Below are 22788 nucleotides of genomic sequence, written 5' to 3'. Positions count from 1 at the left end.
GGAGGTGAGTAAGGTAAAACAAGTCAGAAGTTAGAAAATCCAGTTCAAAAGTTAGGGGTATGATGGCCATTGTTTCAATCAAATGAAGTTCACCAAGCAAAGAAAATAAGCATGCTCACAATCATGAGGAAAGTGCAGTCATTGATGATGAAATATGAAATTGCAAAAGAAGCAATTAATTGAAAGCAAGTCCTCAATCAATGCCGTGATTACTGGGTTTGCAGTAATTGGTGTAAGTATATGGAACATGCACTAAGTGTAACGAAAATCAAATTGAAATAATTTAGACCAAGAAGGTCACACTAGTGAAAATCACCAATATTGGAAATGAATGAACCCTTTAGAGAAATTGTAGGTTATAGTCAAATGTAAAGTTTAATTCAAATCAAAAGGCATTTGACTTATTTTGAAGAGTGAAGCCTCAAAAGGGTCCAAACTAATGAGCGAGGTGAGGTTATTTGATATAGAAAACCGTCAAATAATTCCTCAACTACACTTTTCCAATGCACATTAACGGGAATCAATTTGGATGCGGAAATGCTAACCAAGTAACCTAAGAATTGAACTTGGTGAGGTTGGGTAACCTTAATTGAGGAAATTGCAAGTTCAATTCTAGGTAACAAGTTGGAATCAAGGAATTTATAAAAATTTTGGCAGCATCCTGGCAGTAAAATGGACAGTCCCAGATAGCCAAAAACAGCAAAAGAGTCATATGAATCCAAAAAACAACAAGCATAATCAATTAGTAGCAAAAAGAAATAATCATGATGACAAGTGGATAGCACATAACCAGGCAGCAGCAACATAATCACAGAAAGAGAAATGCAGCAGGCAGCAGAATATGAAGAGTACATCATGGAAAAACATGATCAATATCACTCAGCAATCAATCAATATGTGCTCAATTTGGTAAACAAATACAGCGAAATTATCAGGCCTAGAATTCTCTATTCAGAACCTAACTACCTAACAGGAGATATCTCTATCTATCCTAACATGTAAAAATCAAATTCTAACTAACTAAAAGTAATAACAAAATTAATAAAAGCAGCAATGAAAAACAGAGTAGCAGTGCAGGTTATAGAAAACTTGGAAGCAGAGGTGCAGAGCAAAAAGGAGTGGCACCAGAGAGTGGAAATGGGTGAGAGAGCGTCGCCCTGGAAGGTGGGGGCGCAGAGACTCGCAGCGGAGGGTGGTTCGCCGGCGGTAGCTAAGGCAGAGAGAGTGAAAAAGTGAGAGTGAGAGGGTGAGAGAGAGGGGACGAGCGAGAGAGAGGAAGAGATAGGGGGAAGATGGAAATGAGGGGGGGGGGGCGGCGGTGGCACGGCCAGCGCGGTGCCGGTAGGTAGCTTAGAGGGTTGAGGGAGGTAGTTATGGGGGAGAAAGGGCGCTGGTGGGGGGGTCTGCGAGTGAAGGTGATCCCCGCGTCCCTTGGGTTTAATTAGTTTGAATCTGCGCGTGCGCGCACTGTGCGCGTCTGTGCGAATGGTGAAAAAGGGGTCGACGTGGCAGCGCTCTGTGTGCGTTTGTGTAGGCTGGAAAAAATGGAAGAGCGGCGCGGAGGCGGCAAATACGCGTTCGCGCAGATGGTGAATATGAGCATGGGTGCTGATGTGTACCGTGCGCGTCCGCGTAGACGAGAGATAAGAGTATGGGCGCTGACGCGTACCGTGCGAGTCCGCGCAACGTGAGTTGGGCTTCAAGGCTTAAAGCCAGCCCAGAACTGGCACAAGTCTCGGGTCCTTGGCCTGGAACTAGTTATGGCGAATCGGCGCGCACGCGCCATGCGCGCGGGCGCGTATCCTTGCAAATTTTGGATAGTCGCGCGCGTGCGCACAGTGCGCGCACACGTACACTTGGTTGTGCCATTGGCCCAACTTTTGCGCAAGATTGGCCTAACTCTCTGGAAAGAGTATAGGCCTACATATGCTGATAGGCGCGCACGCGCACAGCGTGCGTGCGCATTCTTGACACTTTTTTTTTCAGAAAAGCTAAAAGCTTAAAATGACAAAAAACTCCCTAACAACACCTACAACTTCTAACCAATCAAAAAGTACACAATTCACAAAGATTAATCTTGGTTATGAGATTCATTCAACTACTAACAAGCACAACATACATGTTAGAATGCTAACAATCAATTTATTAAAACAACTAAAATGAAATGGAAAACTACCTACAATGGTATCTCAAATCACTTATTAATGAAATCTGCAAGAGAGTGGAAAGAGTATACCATGGTGGGGTGTCTCCCACCTAGCACTTTTAGTTTAAGTCCTTAAGTTGGACATTTGGGAAGCTCTTGTCATGGTGGCTTATGCTTGTACTCATCCTTGATTCTCCAAGGATCTTTGCTCCTCAAATGGTTGACAGAAGTTCCAACCATCTTCACCAAGTTTGGATGGAGTTCCACCCAAGATATGAGCTCCCATAGTTGGTCTCCGTGCTTTGATTCCGGGTCCCATATCTTATTTTCTCACCCATTTTCTTGTTGATCTTCATGAATTTTCCGTTCGGGTGGTTGACAAGTATGATAAGTAGAATTCTCTTTAGCATACCAAGTCTTCTTCCTAGACCCATGTAAAGTAGCATTCATCCAATCGTAGTCCCTATACTTTGAATCTTTGTCCTTGATGAGCCTAATTCCAAACCTCCAACCACTATACAACTCATTTTTACTCTTAATTCCACAAAGAGCTCTAAGTTGACCATTGGTGCGCAGAAATCATGACGGTTCCATTCCTTGGTAACGGCGCTGAAAACTTTATACACACGTTCATAATCTTAATTCTTTGTCACAACTTCGCACAACTGACCAGCAAGTGCACTGGGTCGTCCAAGTAATAAACCTTACGTGAGTAAGGGTCGATCCCACGGAGATTGTCGGCTTGAAGCAAGCTATGGTCACCTTGTAAATCTCAGTCAGGCAGATTCAAATGGTTATAGAGTTTTAATAATTAAAAGATAAATAAAACATAAACTAGGATAGAGATACTTATGTAATTCATTGGTGAGAATTTCAGATAAGCGTATAGAGATGCTTTCGTTCCTCTGAACCTCTGCTTTCCTGTTGTCTTCATCCAATCATTCCTACTCCTTTCCATGGCAAGCTTTATGTAGGGCATCACCGTTGTCAATGGCTACATCCCATCCTCTCTATGAAAATGGTCCAATGCGCTGTCACTACATGGCTAATCATCTGTCGGTTCTCGATCATACTAGAATAGGATTTACTATCCTTTTGCTTCTGTTACTACGTCCAGCACTCGCGAGTTTGAAGCTCGTCACAGCCATCCCTTCACAGATCCTACTCGGAATACCAAAGACAAGGTTTAGACTTTCTGGATCTCAAAAATGGTTATACCACGAAGATTCTAATATCTCGGACTCGGTCCTCTGTATTAGATATCTAAGAGATATTCATTCTAGCTTGTTTGCATGTAGAACGAAAGTGTTTATCAGGCACGCGTTCATAAGTGAGAATGATGATGAGCGTCACATAATCATCACATTCATCATGTTCTTGGGTGCGAATGGATATCTTAGAATAGGAATAAGCTTGAATTGAATAGAAAAACAGTAGTACTTTGTATTAATTCATGAGGAATAGCAGAGCTCCACACCTTAATCTATGGTGTGTAGAAACTCTACCGTTTGAAAATACATAAGTGATAATGGTCCAGGCATGGCCGAATGGCCAGCCCCCCTAAAAGTCTAAGATAGCATAAAAACTAATCAAAGATCTCTTACAAAGATAGTAAAAAGTCCTATTTATACTAAACTAGTTACTAGGGTTTACAGAAATGAGTAAATGATGCAGAAATCCACTTCCGGGACCTACTTGGTGTGTGCTTGGGTTGAGCATTGAGCTTTACATGTGTAGAAGTCTTTCATGGAGTTGAACGCCAGTTTGTAACCTGTTTCTGGCGTTTAACTCCACTTTGCAACCTGTTTTTGGCGTTTGACTCCAGAATGCAGCATGGAACTGGCGTTTAACTATATCATACTGAAAACTATGTAAAAACAATGCCAAAAAGCATATAAATTATCCGCTCATCACAACACCAAACTTAAATTGTTGCTTGTCCCCTAGCAACTGAAAATCAAATAGGATAAAAAGAAGAGAATATACTATAAATTCCAAAATATCAATGAAACTTAGCTCCAATCAGATGAGCGGGACTTGTAGCTTTTTGCCTCTTGAATAGTTTTGGCATCTCACTTTATCCATTGAGGTTCAGAATGATTGGCATCTATAGGAACTTAGAATTCAGATAGTATTATTGATTCTCCTAGTTCAGTATGTTGATTCTTGAACACAGCTACTTTATGAGTCTTGGCCGTGGCCCTAAGCACTTTGTTTTCCAGTATTACCACCGGATACATAAATGCCACAGACACATAACTGGGTGAACCTTTTCAGATTGTGACTCAGCTTTGCTAAAGTCCCCAATTAGAGGTGTCCAGGGTTCTTAAGCACACTCTTCTTTTTGCTTTGGACCTTGACTTTAACCGCTCAGTCACAAGTTTTCACTTGACACCTTCATGCCACAAGCACATGGTTAGGAACAGCTTGGTTTAGCCGCGTAAGCCAGGATTTTATTCCTTTAGGCCCTCCTATCCACTGATGCTCAAAGCCTTGGATCCTTTTTTATTACCCTTGCCTTTTGGTTTTAAGGGCTATTGGCTTTTTGCTCTTGCCTTTTGGTTTAAAGAGCTTTTGGCTTTTTCTGCTTGCCTTTTCTTTTTCTTTCTCTTTTTTTGCCATTTTTTTTTCTTCGCAAGCTTTTGTATTCACTGCTTTTTCTTGCTTCAAGAATCATTTTTATGATTTTTCAGATTATCAAATAACATGTCTCCTTTTCATCATTCTTTCAAGAGCCAACATATTTAACATTCATAAACAACAACTTCAGAAGACATATGCACTATTCAAGTATTCATTCAGAAAACAAAAAGTGTTGCCACCACATCAAAATAATTAAACTAGTTTCAAGGATGACTTCAAAACAATGTACTTCTTGTTCTTTTGTAATTAAAACATTTTTCATTCAAGAGAGGTGGTGGATTCATATTCATAACTTTAAGGCATAGACACTTAGACACTAATGATCATGTAATAAGACACAAATATAAATAAACATAAAGCTCAAAAATCGAAAAACAGGAAAATAAGTAAACAAAGAGATTAAGGAATGAGTCCACCTTAGTGAGGGTGGCGTCTTCCTCTTCTTGAAGAACCAATGGTGCTCTTGAGCTCCTCTATGTCTCTTCCTTGTCTTTCTTGCTCCTCCCTCATAGCTCTTTGATCTTCTCTAATTTCATAGAGGATGATAGAGTGCTCTTGGTGCTCCACCCTTAGTTGTCCCATGTTGGAACTTAATTCTCCTAGGGAAGTGTTGATTTGTTCCCAATAGTTTTATGGAGGGAAGTGCATCCCTTGAGGTATCTCAGGGATTTCATGGTGAGGAAAGGCTAACCTTGCCCAAGTGGAGGACTTGTCAGCCACCTTGTAAAGTTCTTGAGGTATAATCTCATGAACTTTCACCTCCTCTCCAATCATGATACTATGGATCATGATGGGCCGGTCTATAGTAACTTCAGACCGGTTACTAGTAGGAATGATTGAGCGTTGAATGAACTCTAGCCATCCCCTAGCCATTGGTTTGAGGTCATGCCTTCTTAGTTGAATCGGCTTGCCTCTTGAGTCAATTTTCCATTTAGCTCCTTCCTCACATATGTCTATAAGGACTTGGTCCAACCTTTGATCAAAGTTGACCCTTCTTGTGTAGGGGCGTGCATTTTCTTCCATCATTGGCAAGTTGAACGCTAGCCTTACATTTTTCAGACTGAAATCTAAGTATTTTCTCCGAACCATAGTAAGCCAATGCTTTGGATTTGGGTTCACACTTTGATCATGGTTCCTTGTGATCCATGCGTTTGCATAGAACTCTTGAACTATTAGGATCCCGACTTGTTGAATGGGGTTGGTGAGAACTTCCCAACCTCTTCTTTGAATCTCAAGTCGGATCTCCGGATACTCATTCCTTTTGAGCTTGAAAGGAACCTCAGGGATCACTTTCTTCTTGGCCACAACTTCATAGAAGTGGTCTTGATGGACCTTTGAGATGAATCTCTCCATCTTCCATGACTCAGAGGTGGAAGCAATTGCCTTCCCTTTCCTCTTTCTAGAGGTTTCTCTGGCCTTAGGTGCCGTAAATGGTTATGGAAAAACAAAAAGCAATGCTTTTACCACACCAAACTTAAAATGTTTGCTCGTCTCCGAGCAAAAGAAGAAAGAAAGAAGTAGAAGAAGAAGAGAAATGGAGGAGAGGGAGAGAGAGTAGGTTTCAGCCAAGTGGAAGGAGAGAGGGTTGTTTTGTGTGAAATAGAAGAAGGAATGAGGGGTTTTTATAGAAGTGGGGAGGGGTTTAGGGTTCGGCCATTTAGGGATGGGTTTGGGAGGAAAAATATTTTGAATTTGAAGGTAGGTGGGGTTTATGGGGAAGAGAAGATGGATGTGAGTGCTGAGGGGGTGATGGGAAAGAGTGATTGAAGTGATTGGTGAAGGGCATTTGGGGAAGAGAGTTATGAAAAGGTGTGAAGACGAGAGAATAGGGTTAGGTGGGGATCCTGTGGGGTCCACAGATCCTGAGGTGTCAAGGATTTTTTGATCCCTGTACCCTTTAGACGTGTAAAACGCCCTATACATGCAATCTTGGCGTTTAACGCCAGACTGCTGCCTGTTTCTGGCATTAAATGCCACTTCAATGCTTTGTTCTGGCGTTTAACGCCAGGTAGATGCTTGTTTCTGGCGTTAAACGCCAGCTTGGTGCCTGTTTCTGGCGTTAAACGCCAGACAGATGCTTGTTTCTGGCGTTTAAATGCCAGACTGTTCTCCTCCAGGGTGTGCTGTTTTTCATTCTATTTTTCACTCTGTTTTTGATTTTTCAGTAGTTTTTGTGACTTCACATGATCATCAACCTAAAGAAAACATAAAATAACAATGGAAAATAAATAAATATAATTAGATAACATTGGGTTGCCTCCCAACAAGCGCTTCTTTAATGTCGATAGCTTGACAGTGAGCTCTCATGGAGCCTCACAGATGTTCAGAGCAAGGTTGGAACCTCCCAACACCAAACTTAGAGTTTGAATGTGAGGGTGCAACACCAAACTTAGAGTTTGACTGTGGGAGCTTTGGTTGACTCTGTAGTGAGAGAAGATTTTCATGCTTCCTCTCCATGGTTACAGAAGGAGATCCTTGAGTTTTAAACACAAGGCTATCCTCATTCAGTTGAAGGATCAATTCTCCTCTGTCCACATCAATCACAGCCCTTGCTGTAGCTAGGAAAGGTCTTCTAAGGATGATGGATTCATCCTCATCCTTCCCAGTATCCAGGATTATGAAATCAATAGGGATGTAAAGGCCTTCAACCTTTACTAGCACGTCCTCTACTTGTCCATAAGCCTGTTTTCTGGAGTTGTCTGCCATCTCTAATGCGATTCTGGCAGCTTGAACCTCAAGGATTTCCAGTTTCTCCATTACAGAGAGTGGCATGAGGTTTATCCCTGATCCAAGGTCACATAGAGCCTTCTCAAAGGTCATGGTGCCTATGGTACAAGGTATTAAGAACTTTCCAGGATCCTGTTTCTTTTGAAGCAATCTCAGTTGATCCAGATCACTTAGTTCATTGATGAGCAAGGGAGGTTCATCTTTCCAATTCTCATTACCAAATAATTTGGCATTCAGCTTCATGATTGCACCAAGGTACTTGGTAACTTGCTCTTCAGTAACATCTTCATTCTCTTCAGAAGAAGAATACTCATCAGAGCTCATGAATGGCATAAGGAGGTTCAATGGAATCTCCATGGTCTCTAGATAAGTCTCAGATTCCTTTGGTTCCTCAGAGGAAAACTCCTTGTTGATCACTGGACGTCTCAGAAGGTCTTCCTAACTGGGATTCACGTCCTCTCCCTCCCTTCTAGGTTCAGCCATGGTGATTAAATCAATGGCTTTGCACTCTCTCTTTGGATTTTCTTCTGTATTGCTTGGGAGAGTACTAGGAGGAGTTTCAGTGACCCTTTTACTCAGTTGGCCCACTTGTGCCTCCAGATTTCTAATGGAGGACCTTGTTTCATTCATGAAACTTAAAGTGGCCTTAGATAGATCAGAGACTATATTTGCTAAGCTAGATGGATCCTGCTCAGGACTCTCTGTCTTTTGCTGAGTGGATGATGGAAAAGGCTTGCTATTGCTAAACCTATTTCTTCCACCATTGTTAAAGCCTTGTTGAGGATTTTGTTGATCCTTCCATGAGAAATTTGGATGATTTCTCCATGAGGGATTATAGGTGTTTCCATAGGGTTCACCCATGTAATTTACCTCTGCTATTGCAGGGTTCTCAGGATCATAAGCTTCTTCTTCAGAAGAGGCCTCTTTAGTACTGTTGGATGATTCATTCAATCCATTCAGACTCTGAGAAATTATATTGACTTGCTGATTCAATATTTTATTCTGAGCCAATATGGCATTCAGAGTATCAATTTCAAGAACTCCCTTCCTCATAGGCGTTCCATTATTCACAGGATTCCTTTCAGAAGTGTACATGAACTGGTTATTTGCAACCATGTCAATGAGTTCTTGAGCTTCTGCAGGCATTTTCTTTAGGTGAATGGATCCACCTGCATAATGGTCCAGTGACATCTTTGATAGCTCAGACAGACCATCATAGAATATATCCAGGATAGTCCATTCTGAAAGCATGTCAGAAGGACACTTTTTGGTCAGTTCCTTGTATCTCTCCCAAACTTCATAGAGGGATTCACCTTCTTTCTGTTTGAAGGTTTGAACATCCACTCTAAGCTTACTAAGCTTTTGAGGAGGAAAGAACTTGGCTAAGAAAGCCGTGACCAGCTTATTCCAAGAGTTCAGGCTATCCTTAGCTTGCGAGTCCAACCATATTCTAGCTCTGTCTCTTACAGCAAATAGGAAAAGCATAAGCCTGTAGACCTCGGGATCAACCCCATTGGTCTTAACAGTATCACAGATCTGCAAGAATTCAGTTAAGAACTGAAAAGGATCTTCTGATGGAAGTCCATGAAACTTGCAATTCTGTTGCATCAGAGAAACTAATTGAGGCTTAAGCTCAAAATTGTTTGCTCCAATGGCAGGGATTGAGATGCTTCTTCCATGTAAATTGGAATTTGTTGCAGTAAAGTCACCAAGCATCTTCCTTACATTGTTATTATTTTTGGCCATGTCTCTTTTTTTTCGAAAATTTCTGTCAGATTTTCTCCAGAGAGTTGTGCTTTAGCTTCCCTTAGCTTCCTCTTCAGAGTCCTTTCAGGTTCAGGATCAGCCTCAGCAAGAATGTTCTTATCCTTGTTCCTGCTCATATGAAAAAGAAGAAAACAGAAAAGAAAATATGGAATCCTCTATGTCACAGTATAGAGATTCCTTTATGTGAGTAGAAGAAGATATGAAAAGAAGATGGAGAATCCAAACACAAGGGTGAGGAGTAGGTTCGAATTCTTAGATGAAGAGGAGCGTTAGTAAATAAATAAATAATTAGAAGGAGATGAGAGAGAGGGAATTTCGAAAATTACTTAAATTAAAATGAAAATTTAAAGTTAAATTTTGAAAATTAAAATTGAAATCAAATTAAATTAAATTTTTAAAACAATTAATTAATTAAAAAGGAATTTTTTTTTTGAAAACGAGGGAAGGGATTTTCGAAAATTAGAGAGAAAATTAGTTACGTAGTTTTGAAAAAGATAAGAATCAATCAAAAAGTCAAGTGGTTAATTGAAAAATATTTGAAAATCAAATTTTGAAAAGATAAGAAGTTAGAAAAGATTTTGAAATTGATTTTGAAAAAGATGTGATTGAAATTTATTTTGAAAAAGATTTGAAAAAGAAATTTAAAAGATTTGATTTTGAAAATTAAAGTTGATTACTTGACTAACAAGAAACTAAAAAGATATGATTCTAGAGTTTAAAGATTGAACCTTTCTTATTAGGCAAGTAACAAACTTAAAAATTTTGAATCAATCACATTAATTGTTAGTAAAAATTTTGAAAGTTTAGAACAAAATAAGAAAAAGATTTTGAAAATCAATTTGAAATTTTCGAAAATTATGAAAGAAAAATGAAAAAGATTTGATTTTTGAAAAAAAGATTTGAAAAAGATAGAATTTTTAAATTGAAAATTTGATTTGACTCATAAAAAACAACTAGATTTTAAAAATTTTTGAAATGTCAAGTCAAATTTTTGAAAATTTATGAGTGAAAAGTGGAAAGATAATTTTTTTTATTTTTGAATTTTTAATGATGAAAGAGAAAAACATAAAAGAGACTCAATGCATGAAAATTTTGGATCAAAACATGTGATGCATGCAAGAACACTATGAATGTCAAGATGAACACCAAGAACACTTTGAATGTCAAGATGAACACCAAGAACTTATTTTTGAAAAATTTTCAAGAAAAGAATACATGCAAGACACCAAACTTAAAAATTTTTATTCTTTAGACATTAACAAATTGAAAATGCATATGAAAGACAAGAAAAGACACAAAACAAGAAAATATGAAGATCAAACAAGAAGACTGGCCAAGAACAACTTGAAGATCATGAAGAATGCAATGCATGAAATTTTTGAAAATAATTTTTAGAAAATTAAAAAGATGCAATTGACACCAAACTTAAAACTTGACTCTAGACTCAAACAAGAAACACAAAATATTTTTGGTTTTATTATCTTATTAAACTTTTTTGATTTTTTTTTCGAAATTTAATTGGGAAAAACGAAAAAAGAAGAAAATTTTTTTGTATTTTTCAAAAATAAGAAATAAAAAGCTTAAAATTAAAATAAAATTACCTAATCTGAGCAACAAGATGAACCGTTAGTTGTCCAAACTCGAACAATCTCCGGCAACGGTGCCAAAAACTTGGTGCGCAGAAATTGTGACGGTTCCATTCCTTGGTAACGGTGCTGAAAATTTTATACGCACGTTCATAATCTTAATTCTTTGTCACAACTTCGCACAACTGACCTGCAAGTGCACTAGGTCGTCCAAGTAATAAACCTTACGTGAGTAAGGGTCGATCCCACGGAGATTGTCGGCTTGAAGCAAGCTATGGTCACCTTGTAAATCTCAGTCAGGCGGATTCAAATGGTTATAGAGTTTTAATAATTAAAAGATAAATAAAACATAAACTAGGATAGAGATACTTATGTAATTCATTGGTGAGAATTTCAGATAAGGGTATAGAGATGCTTTCGTTCCTCTGAACCTCTGCTTTCCTGCTGTCTTCATCCAATCATTCCTACTCCTTTCCATGGCAAGCTTTATGTAGGGCATCACCATTGTCAATGGCTACATCCCATCCTCTCTGTGAAAATGGTCCAATGTGCTATCACTGCATGGCTAATCATCTGTCGGTTCTCGATCATACTGGAATAGGATTTACTATCCTTTTGCGTCTGTCACTATGCCCAGCACTCGCGAGTTTGAAGCTCGTCACAGCCATCCCTTCCCAGATCCTACTCGGAATACCACAAACAAGGTTTAGAATTTTCGGATCTCAAGAATGGCCATCCATGGGTTCTAACTTATACCATGAAGATTCTAATATCTCGGACTCGGTCCTCTGTATTAGATATCTAAGAGATATTCATTCTAGCTTGTTTGCATGTAGAACGAAAGTGTTTGTCAGGCACGCGTTCATAAGTGAGAATGATGATGAGCGTCACATAATCATCACATTCATCATGTTCTTGGGTGCGAATGGATATCTTAGAATAGGAATAAGCTTGAATTGAATAGAAAAACAGTAGTACTTTGTATTAATTCATGAGGAACAGCAGAGCTCCACACCTTAATCTATGGTGTGTAGAAACTCTACCATTTGAAAATACATAAGTGATAATGGTCCAGGCATGGCCGAATGGCCAGCCCCCCTAAAAGTCTAGAATAGCAAAAAAACTAATCAAAGATCTCTTACAAAGATAGTAAAAAGTCCTATTTATACTAAACTAGTTACTAGGGTTTACAGAAATGAGTAAATGATGCAGAAATCCACTTCTGGGGCCCACTTGGTGTGTGCTTGGGCTGAGCATTGAGCTTTACACGTGTAGAGGTATTTCTTGGAGTTGAACGCCAGTTTGTAACCTGTTTCTGGCGTTTGACTGTAGAATGCATCATGGAACTGGCGTTCAATGCCAGCTTACGTCGTCTATCCTTAATCAAGTATGGAATATTATATATTTCTGGAAAGCCCTGGATGTCTACTTTCCAACGCAATTGAGAGCGTGCCATTTGGAGTTTTGTAGCTCCAGAAAATCCATTTTGAGTGCAGGGAGGTCAGAATCCAACAGCATCTGCAGTCCTTCTTCAACCTCTAAATCTGATTTTTGCTCAGGTCCCTCAATTTCAGCCAGAAAATACCTGAAATCACAGAAAAACACACAAACTCTTAGTAAAGTCCAAAAATGTGATTTTTATTTAAAAACTAATAAAAATATACTAAAAACTAACTATATCATACTGAAAACTATGTAAAAATAATGCCAAAAAGCGTATAAATTATCCGCTCATCAACCATCATTTTCAATTAAACCATATTCAAGTGAGAAAGTAAAGTTTAGGGATAAGAATTTTACCCACTTGAATATTGTGTTGGATGGTGACTTGGGGAGGGAGACCTCCCCACACTTAGACAATGCGAGGTCTACTTCTTTAGGCTCTTCTTTAGTTGTTTCCACCTCTTCTCAAGCTTCTTCAATTTCAACCTTTTCCCCTTTATCACTTGGCTTAGTGTTGTCTTCAAGAACTTTAATTTCTTGCCCAATGAGAGGTGATTCAATTTTGGATAGGAATTCATTGATGAATGAATTCATCTCTTGATCAACCTCTTCATATTCTTCAATTTCGATATACACCAATTCAACTTTTTTCCCTTGGTAGCTTTCTTCCGATTTGCTCTCTTTCTCATTGCTCACCAAAGGTATGGGGGTTATGCACATTCTTCTATAATTTCAACTTCATGTCCAATGAGAGAGGATTCCATTATAGATAGAAATTCATCCATGATTGAATCCATCTCTTGATAAACCTCTTTCAAGTCTCCAACTATGATATGCCTTGGAGGTTGCGCACCCTCCTCAACATCAATATCAAGCTTCTTGGAAGAGTGCTCCATGATGCTACATTCCCATGGACTTTCAACATCTCCTAAATCTTCAACCACTTCTTCCTTTTCTTCAATAACCATAGGCTCCTCCAATTGCTCTAATACAAAATAACATCCCTCATTTCCCACCGCAGTTGCCAATCTCTCCTTCTTGCTATGATCTTCAATTGATTCTTCACATGTGGTTATGGAAGCACCTTGAGTGTTCAAGCATTGGTAGGCTAAAGTATGTACTACCTTGGTCAAGTTAGTCACAAACTCTAGGGTGTTCCTTTGTATATCCGCTTGTCCTTGAAGTAGCAAGGTGAGAGGGTCATCTATTGGGGCTTGAGGTGGATAAGAGGGTTCATCAATTTGGAGGAAGGGTTCATGGTAGGAGTGTGGTTCTTTTTAGTAGGGGTATGGAGATGGTGAGTATTGAGGTGGTTCTTCATAGTAGTCATGATAAGGTTGTGGTGGTTCTAAAGGTTCTTGCTCATAATGGTCATGAGAATATGGCATGGGTGATTGGTCACATGATGGATATGGGTCACAAGAAGGTGCTTGGTAAAAATGGGCTCGTGAGCATAGTTGATAGTCATGTTGAGGATAACGTTCATAAGCATATGGTGGTGGTACTTGATTATCACAAAAAGAGTCACCATAGCCATCAAATTGACATGCATTAGGATAGTGGTTATACCTATAAGTATCCGGAGGTTGTTGCCAATAGGAGTGATCAATTCCTTGAGACTCCTCCCATCTTTGTTGGTTCCATCCATAATGAGTATCATCATTGAAGTTCAGATTTCCTACAACACAATTAGAACTAAAACTCATAGCCAAAGTGTGAATTCATGATAGCAAAGACAAAAATAGAAGGCACAAAAACAAGGAGTTAAAATCTAGCTACTAAATCAAACAAGCAAACTATTTATAATATTCACATATATACAATAACCAATAACATAACACCATTGCAATTCTCCGGCAACGGCGCCATTTTGATGATTAAACTTTTGATGGTTTAGAATTTCAAAAATGAAGTCTCATTGCAATATAGTTTCTAAACTAACACTAATCCTTTCATACAAAAATTTGTTTGTCACTAGTACAAACTCCTAAATTTATAAACTGAAGTATTGAACCTCGGGTCGTTCTCCCTAGGAATTACAACAAAGTGTTCTTGTTATTGGCTATGAAGTATGTTTGGGGTTTTTGAGATTTTAAACAAGAAATATAAATGGCAAAGAAAATAAACTAACAACTAACAAAGCTCTTGGCAAGATATAAGAATTAGAAGTCCTATCCTAGTTATCCTCTTCAATTGTGACCACAAATTATCCATTGCTACCACTTAGTTAACCTCTAACCATGGAGGAAATTCAAGTGGATGAATTAACTTGATTCCACAAGTCCTAGCCAACTCCCAAGGGAAAGACTAGCTTTAGTTGTATCCAAACCAATTAACAACTGCTAATTATCAATCAACAAAGGAATTAGATAACTCAAGCGTCACTAATTACTCTACCTAGGCCAAGAGGAGCAAAATCTATACTAAAATTCAACCAAGCATTTCATCAAACACTTGGGAGGCACAAAAGAAAAGCATAGTAAATTGATAACAAGAATATAATCTAACAACAATTGAATGTAAGAAATCAACAACAACAATCAAAGAAAATAAGATCTACATGAATTACCTCAAATTGCATTAAAAGGAAATAGGAGGAACAAAAGTAGATCTACAAGCAAGGTAGAAGAATTTTTAACAAACAATAGAGAAAGATGAATGTAACAACAAGGAATTAAGAAGAAGAAGTAGAAGAGAGCTTGAATTGAAACCTAGATCTAAGAACTAAACCTAATCCTAATCCTAATTCTAGAGAGAAGTGAGAGCTTCTCTCTCTAAAACTAAAACTAAACTATCCTAATGAGTGTGTATGTATCTATGATGATTTTCCCCTTCCCCTCCATTCCTTGGTCTTTTTTTAGCCCTTTCCCGCCAAAAAATCAGCTCCAAATGGGGCTGGAAACCCTCCAAAATCGCCAAGCACGTTTTCCTCTTTAAAAATCATGTGCGGTTATCGACACGTACGCGCACAGTGCGCGTGCGCGCCCCTGGAGAATTTTGCGATCTGCGTGTAAGTGCATAGTGCACGTGCGCTCCCATGGGCTTTTCCAGATTATTAGCTTTTCATGATTTCTCCACTTTGTATGCGTTCCTTTCACTCCTTTGATCCCTTCCTAGCCCTTTTCAACCTGAAATCACTAGCAAACACATCAAGGCATCTAGCGAAAGTCAAAGGCAAATCAAAATTATTAATTTAAAGGTCTAAAAAATATATTTTCACATCTAAGCACAAGTATGGAGACAATCACAAAATCATGCTATTTCCTTGAATAAATGTGAGGAAAGGTTATCAAAATGCTCTAAATGCAACACAAGATAAACCCTACAAAGGGGGTTTATCAGGGGGACACCAGCAACAACAACCAAATTGGATACCAAGGCGGGAAACGGGAGATTACCCTTGGCATGGACCCGACCCATCGCTTGTCGGATGAGGGGAGGGATGTTGACTGGCTTCTCCGTGAGTATGCACCAGACAATGAAGGCTAGATCCGCCGTGATGGATGACTTATGGGTGCTTGGAAATACATAGTGAGATAAGATCTGGGCCCACGTTTGAGCCTCCACAGTAAGGATGCGTGCATCAATGCCCTTAGGCCGGAGCCTGGGTCTCCCTTGGGTCCAACATGTCTCTGGTTGGGCAATGACCGGAAGGATCGAGTCCCAATCAAACTGAAATTCATTCCGCTGCCGTAAGATCTCTTGGTAACCATCCATCTCCGCTGGTACCAGTGATGACAAGTCATCTTATGCTAGTTTTAAAAGCATTTCTCATTAGTTTTATTAGGTTTTATGCACTTTCTTGCACAATAAGTAAGTGATTGGAGTGGATTTTAATGATCATTTTGAATCAATCAAATATCATTTATTTTACACAAAATCATAAGGTTTATGATAGAATTAATTGGTTTTATGAATGATGCAAAGATCTTGTGATTTTGGTGAGACTTTGATTGGTTGTTCGGTTGCTTGTAGGTGAAGAAATGAGGAAGAAATGGAAAAACCAGGAAAGCATTGCAATGGTGAACGTAGCATTAACTCTCTCACCTTTTTCATGGATTCAAGCCTTCAAGCCAAAGCTTTCGTGCTGTCTGTACAACAAGGCAGCACTCAACAAAGGCCAGCGTTCAAAAGAAGTGAACGTAGCGTTCACTTTTTCCACCTTTTTTGTGGATTTCAGCTTGGGAAGAAAGCGCGCATCAAAGCTCACTAAGGAGCGTTCAAGGAAGGAAATATATTGCTCAACCAAAGGAGCGCTAGACAGCACTCAACCAAGAGAGGCACACACCAAGGAAGGGTAGCTTTCAAAAATTAGAGCGTAGTGTTCTCTTTTGCAACGTTTTCGTGCTTCTCAAGCCTTAGGGAGGAAGGCTCAGCAAAAGGGTAGCATTCAAAGAGTGAACATGCCGTTCACTAAAGCAATGCTGGAGGAACAAGGCACACAAAATTGGCACGCCTAGGAGAATGAACGCAGCGTTCATTTTGGTCACGGAGCGCTCCACTGGGAGTGAACCAAATGCTCCCTAACCTATGACACCAAGTGCCAAGTTGGATCCATTTCTTCACAAACCCAAAAGGTCCATTCCAAAGAGCTTTGAAAACAAAAATAGAAAGTGTATAAATAGGAGCAAGTTTGATTTGAAGAAAGACCTTTTGCTCATTTTTTAGTTTTCTCACTTTTAATTTTCATTTGAAATTTGGGGAATTGGGATTAGATCTAGTTTTCTTTCTGTTTGTTCTTGCTTCTGCAACTTCTACTTTCTGATTTGGATTTTTTGAATTGAGATTGAAGAATTCCATTGAAATCATTCATCTGAGAATCATCTTCTACTTTTCTTTTGATAATTCTGAGAATTGGAAGTTGGATCGGAATTTCCTTTTCTGTTTTCATTTTCATTTCTTCTGCAATTTCTTTTCTATGTTGTCAAGGGAGTAATTGAGATCTAGATCTGCTTTCTGTTCTCATTACTCTTTTTCAATTGTCAATTTATCTTTGAGAATTTCACAATTGAGCTAAGTTTTCTTATTGTTTGTTTCTTCAAGCAATTTTCCATTTCTGTTTTGCTACTGAGATCCTGATCTGATTCTCTTCATCTCAAAGCTCTCTGATTTACTTTAATTACATTTTCTAGTTCAATTTGAATCCCAACACCCAAATCCCTTTTATTCTTCAAGCAATTTACATTTCCCAGCAATTTAGTTTCAGCAATTTAAGTTTCTTGCACTTTAAGTTTTAGTCATTTACCTTTCTTGCAATTTAAGTTTCAGCTCTTTTACTTTCTTGCACTTTAAGTTTCTGCAATTTACTTCTTCTACACTTTAAGATTCAGTCAATTCACCCTCTCCCTTTTATTTACTTGCAACTTAGCTTCTGTTAATCAAGTTTCACTCAAATCATCAAATACTCGCTTAACTAAATTCATCACCTAACTAAAATTACTCAATCCATCAATCCATGTGGGATCAACCTCACTCTTGTGAGTTATTACTACTTGATGTGACCCGGTACACTTGCTGGTGAGTTTGTGTGGAAATCAATTTTCACCCATCAAGTTTTTGGCGCCGTTGCCGGGGATTGAGTTAGATTGACAATAATTAAGTAAGGTGATAATCTAGATTAAGCATTTTTTTTTTCTTTTCTTTCATTTTTATCAAGCACACTAACTATTTGAGACTTTGTCTCCACTAATCCTAACTGCACTCAAGTACAGAGTGCTCTATTTGTGTTTCTTGGTGTTTTGTGTGTATGACAGAAGCAAGGAGAGAGGTCTCCACCTCTTGTGACCATGACGAGAGAACTCTCCAAAGACTAAGAAGAGAAGCAAGAGGAAAAGGGATCATTAGTGAAGAGGAATCAGAAGAGGAGAACCAAGAGATGGAAGGGAATGCCCCAAATCACCCTGAGGGTGTGGCTAACAATAATGGCCAGCCTCAAAGGAGGGTTCTAGCCTCCTATACTTTCCCTAATCCAAGGCACTGTGGGAGTAGCATACTTACTCCAAATGTCAATGTAAACAACTTTGAATTGAAGCCTCAACTCATCACTTTGGTGCAGAACAACTATTCTTATGGAGGAGATTCCTTGGAAGATCCAAACCAGCACCTATCCACCTTTCTAAAGATATGTGACACAGTGAAGACCAATGGTGTGCATCCAGACATTTATAAGCTGCTACTATTTCCATTTTCCATGAGAGACAAAGCTGCCCAATGGTTAGAGGCATTTCCAAGAGAAAGCATCAACAGCTGGGAGGATCTAGTGAACAAGTTCCTAGCCAAGTTCTATCCTCCCCAAAGGATCATCAGACTGAAGACAGAGATCCAAACATTCACTCAGATGGATGGAGAGTCATTGTATGATGCTTGGGAGAGATACAAAGCTTTGATCAGGAAGTGCCCACCAGAGATGTTCAATGAATGGGATAAACTCCAAAATTTCTATGAAGGATTGACACTGAGAGCTCAAGAAGCCCTTGATTATTCTGCAGGAGGTTCATTACAACTCATGAAGACAGCTGAGGAAGCTCAGAACCTCATAGAAACTGTGGCAAACAACCAATACTTCTATGGTCATCAAAGGAAATGCCCACCAGCTCAAAGGAAGGGTGTATTGGAGCTGGAAGGTGTGGATACCATTTTAGCTCAAAACAAGGTGATGCATCAATAGATCCAAAAGCAGATGGAGATGATGGCCAAGAGGATTGATGGTCTTCAAGTTGCAGCAGTGAACACTCTAAATCAAACATCACATACATGGCAGCAGAATGAAGAACTTTATGAAGAGCAACAACCTGAGCAAGTCCAATACATGCACAACTAAAGAGTTGGACAAAATGAGTTCCAGGGAGATACCTACAACCCATCCTGGAGGAACCACCCCAATTTGAGGTGGGGAGACAATCACAATCAAAACCAGCAGCCTTGGCAGAGAAACTCAAACCAAAACAATCCCAGAAACCATCAAAACCATCAAAATACTAACCAAAACCAATATAAAAAACCACAAAACAATCAACCTCAACCCAACTACTATCCACCCAATAACCCATCCACTAACCAAAATAACTATCATCCATCCTCAACATCTCATAATCAACCACAACCACCCTAAGAATCTCAAAGGATATCCAACTTGGAGATAATGATGGAAAAGATGATAAAACATCAAGAGCTAACCAGCAAGAACCATGAAGCTTCACTAAGGAACTTGGAAAGGCAAATTGGTCAATTATCCAAGCAAACAACAGTTGAGAGACCAACCAATGCACTGCCAAGTGACACACCATTCCCAATCCTAAGGAAGAATGTAAAGCAATCCAATTAAGGAGTGGAAGAACTATAGTAAATGACAAAGAAACTAACAAGAGGCCAGCTGAGAATGATATTGACGGCAAGAAGCAAGTAGGAGAAAAAGTCAAGCAAGACCAAGAGAAGGCCAAGGAAGAGGAATAGCCACTAGTTTCAAAGAAGGGAAAGCAGGCTATTGAGGAACATTCACAAGCACAGAAGAAGGAGGAGAAGCCATACACTCCTTCCATTCCACATCCTCGAAGGTTTAACAAGGAGCTAAAGGATCAACAATTCCCAAAGTTCCTAGAAGTTTTTAATAAGCTGGAAATTAACATTCCAACTTGCTAAAGCTCTAGAACAAATGCCTCTGTATGCAAAATTCCTAAAGGAGCTTATCAACAAGAAGAGGAGATGGAATGAGAAAGAGATAGTGATCTTGAAACAAGAATGCAGTGCAGTGATCCAAGAAGGCATCCCACCAAAACTCAAAGACCCTGGGAGCTTCTTCTTACCTTGTACCATTGGTAATATAATCATTGACAAGGCACTGTGTGACTTGGGATCCAGTATCAACCTGATGCCTATGTCTATGATGAGAAGGCTATGTATAGAAGAAGTGAAGCCTACAGAGATGTCATTGGAGCTAGTGGATAGATCCCTGGTGATTCCTAAGGGGGTGATTGAAAATCTCTTGGTTAGAGTAGGGAAATTCATATTCCCAGCAGATTTTGTAATCCTGGACTTAGGTGAAGAGGGGAATGACTCTATAATATTAGGAAGACCTTTTCTGGCCACAGCAAGGGCCATCATTGATGTGGAATAAGGAGAAATGACTTTGAGGTAAATGATGAGAAGATCACTCTAAATTTCTTCCAAGAAATACAGTACACTGTTGAAGAGAAAAGCTGCTTGAAGGTTGAAGAAGAAGAATTACAGTGGAAAGAAAAACCCAATGCAGCGCTCATCAGCTCACCTCTAAAGCAAGAGATGGACAGTGGAGAAGAAAAAGAGGGTAAGGAACATGTGAAGGCTGAGAAGAGAAGGAAAGGATTGAAGATTTGATTATTGAGAAGGAGGTCCCTGACATAAAACCTACTGCAGAGAAAGAAGGACAATTGAAGAAAGGAAAGAACAGTAAGAAAAGAATTCCAAAAGGGTGGAAGAACAAAAGAATACCAACTGAAGGATTCTCAAAAGGGGACAGAGTAAGATTGATCTACCAGCAGTTGGAGACAGATCCACAAACTGATGATTACTACACCGTCAATAAAATACTCTCACTGGAGCATGTGGAGATTGACCATCAACACACGGGAAGAAGGCTCACAGTGAGAAGGGACAAACTGAGGCACCACAATCATCAGCCACCCTAACAAGGGACCAATGTCATGCTAGTGACAATAAAAGAGTGCTCCATGGGAGGCAGCCCATGATTTAATATTCTTGCTTTTATTTTTATTTCAATAATTAATGGTTTTTCCAGCATAAATTTGACCTCTCATGAGCAGATTTGATAACTACACACATCATTTTGAAGCATATGTTTGATTCCTAAGTTTGGTGTGCCTAAAGGCACTTTAAAAAGAGCTTTTCAAGCATGATGATCATAAAACCAATTTGGGATATATACTCATTCATTTTGTTTAAGTATATAGCCAAACCTTAAGTTTGGTGTCTATATATGCTATGAATTTCAAGAAATTTATTTTTACTCAAAGACTCAAATTCATGAATAGATAAACCATACATTGCATCATTTTATGAGTTTATGGTAGCATGGTAGTAAATAAAATATTCCTTATAATAAATATACCAATTACAACAAATATTCATTGGGTTTTATATGGAATACTTAGAAGGAAACAAGTTTGGTGTTCATCAAAATGTTGTTCAATGTCTAAGGGGCATAATTGGTTATTCATAAATAAGAAACATAGAATAAATTTTGTTTTTCTTCATTACTCTTCACTCCACCGTATTAAATTTAAAGTTTAAGCTCATTATTTTCTTGATTCACGTGGTTAGGTATGAAGAAGGTTGAGAAGAAGACAAAAGGAGGCATGCATGTACGATTGTCACAAGAGGGAAAAGAGAGTCACATGTGCTTAGGGAATGGTGTTCTTTTGGAAACAAAATCTGCATGGTTTAACACCTAGGAGGCCGAACCACATATGCCCAATGAGGGAGCAATCCTTGTCTTTACCCACCTTTACATGCAAGCCGTTCATTCCCACCACCTCAACAATGATTTGCTCAATCCTCACCCTTCATTGCAATTTAATCGAATCCTCCAACTTATTATTTTGTTTCAAGAATTCACGGCCCTCCTATAAATTGGAAGTAGCACTTCTCAAGCTCACATACCATTGCTTTCTTCATACATTCATCCCAAACACGTTACATCGTCCTTCTCTCACCCAAAGACACCACACAATACCTTACCTCCCATTCCTTCCATTATAACCGTGCTTTAACCAAGGCCTTTCTTCTCCCTTCCTTCATTCCTAATTCATGGCTTCATCAAGTTCCAAAAGAAGGAAAGGAAAGGAACCAGCTGAAACCGAACCACCAATCTATGATTCCAAGAGATTTAAGTCTCAATTTCATGAATCAAGATATTATAGGTTGATGGAATAAAAAAGGTCATTCCAGAGATGGGGTTTAGGATGAAAGATGGAGAATATCCCATCATGAGAATAATAACCGTAGAGAGGATATGGGAACTTCTATGTGAATCTCTCACAGACATAAGTGCAACCATGATAAGAGAGTTCTATGCAAATGCTGTGAGGTCAAGCAAGACCAGCCCTCCCTACAAGAGCTATGTTAGGGGGGTTGAGGTAGATTTTAGCCAATCATCCATCATGAGAGTCTTGTAGATAAGAGTGATAACCTATAGAGAGCCCAGCTTTGAGGAAAGAATGGCAGGTGAGAGTGATCCTGATGAGATATTACATGGTCTATGCCTTGAAGGCAAAGACTGAGAAAGGGACTCAGAGGGGGCTCCAAGCCACTTGAAGAGAATGGATCTCATACCTGAGGCCAAAGGGTGGTATGAGATAGTGAGAAGGTCCATACTCCCTACTGCAAATACCTCAGAGGTCACAATAAAGAGAGCAATTCTGACATATTGCATACTTAGAGGAGGAAAAATCAATATCCCACAGCTCATAGCAGATAACATTC

The 22788-nt window shown here is 39.1% G+C and overlaps 1 protein-coding gene and 1 non-coding gene across 2 annotated transcripts; both read left to right on the top strand.

Moving 5' to 3' along the window:
* The first annotated feature begins 8761 nt into the window (after nucleotides 1–8761).
* Nucleotides 8762–8869, top strand: LOC148581139 (small nucleolar RNA R71). The gene has a single exon (XR_015899624.1). It is a non-coding gene; the product is annotated as a small nucleolar RNA R71 (small nucleolar RNA).
* An 11094-nt stretch (nucleotides 8870–19963) lies between these two features.
* LOC107620781 (uncharacterized) lies at nucleotides 19964–20425 on the top strand. Its single transcript, XM_016322904.1, has one exon. It carries the CDS (start codon nucleotides 19964–19966, stop codon nucleotides 20423–20425), a length of 462 nt encoding a protein of 153 aa, XP_016178390.1.
* The last annotated feature ends 2363 nt before the right edge of the window (nucleotides 20426–22788 follow it).

The sequence above is a fragment of the Arachis ipaensis genome, chromosome B10 (assembly GCF_059453495.1).
Source record: "Arachis ipaensis isolate K30076 ecotype BB chromosome B10, ASM5945349v1, whole genome shotgun sequence".
NCBI lineage: Eukaryota > Viridiplantae > Streptophyta > Magnoliopsida > Fabales > Fabaceae > Arachis > Arachis ipaensis.
This window is presented reverse-complemented; position numbering and strand designations above follow the sequence as displayed.

Coding starts and splice junctions, on each gene's coding strand:
- LOC107620781 (XM_016322904.1), top strand. CDS start 19,964: ATGCCTCTGTATGCAAAATTCCTAAAGGAGCTTATCAACAAGAAGAGG.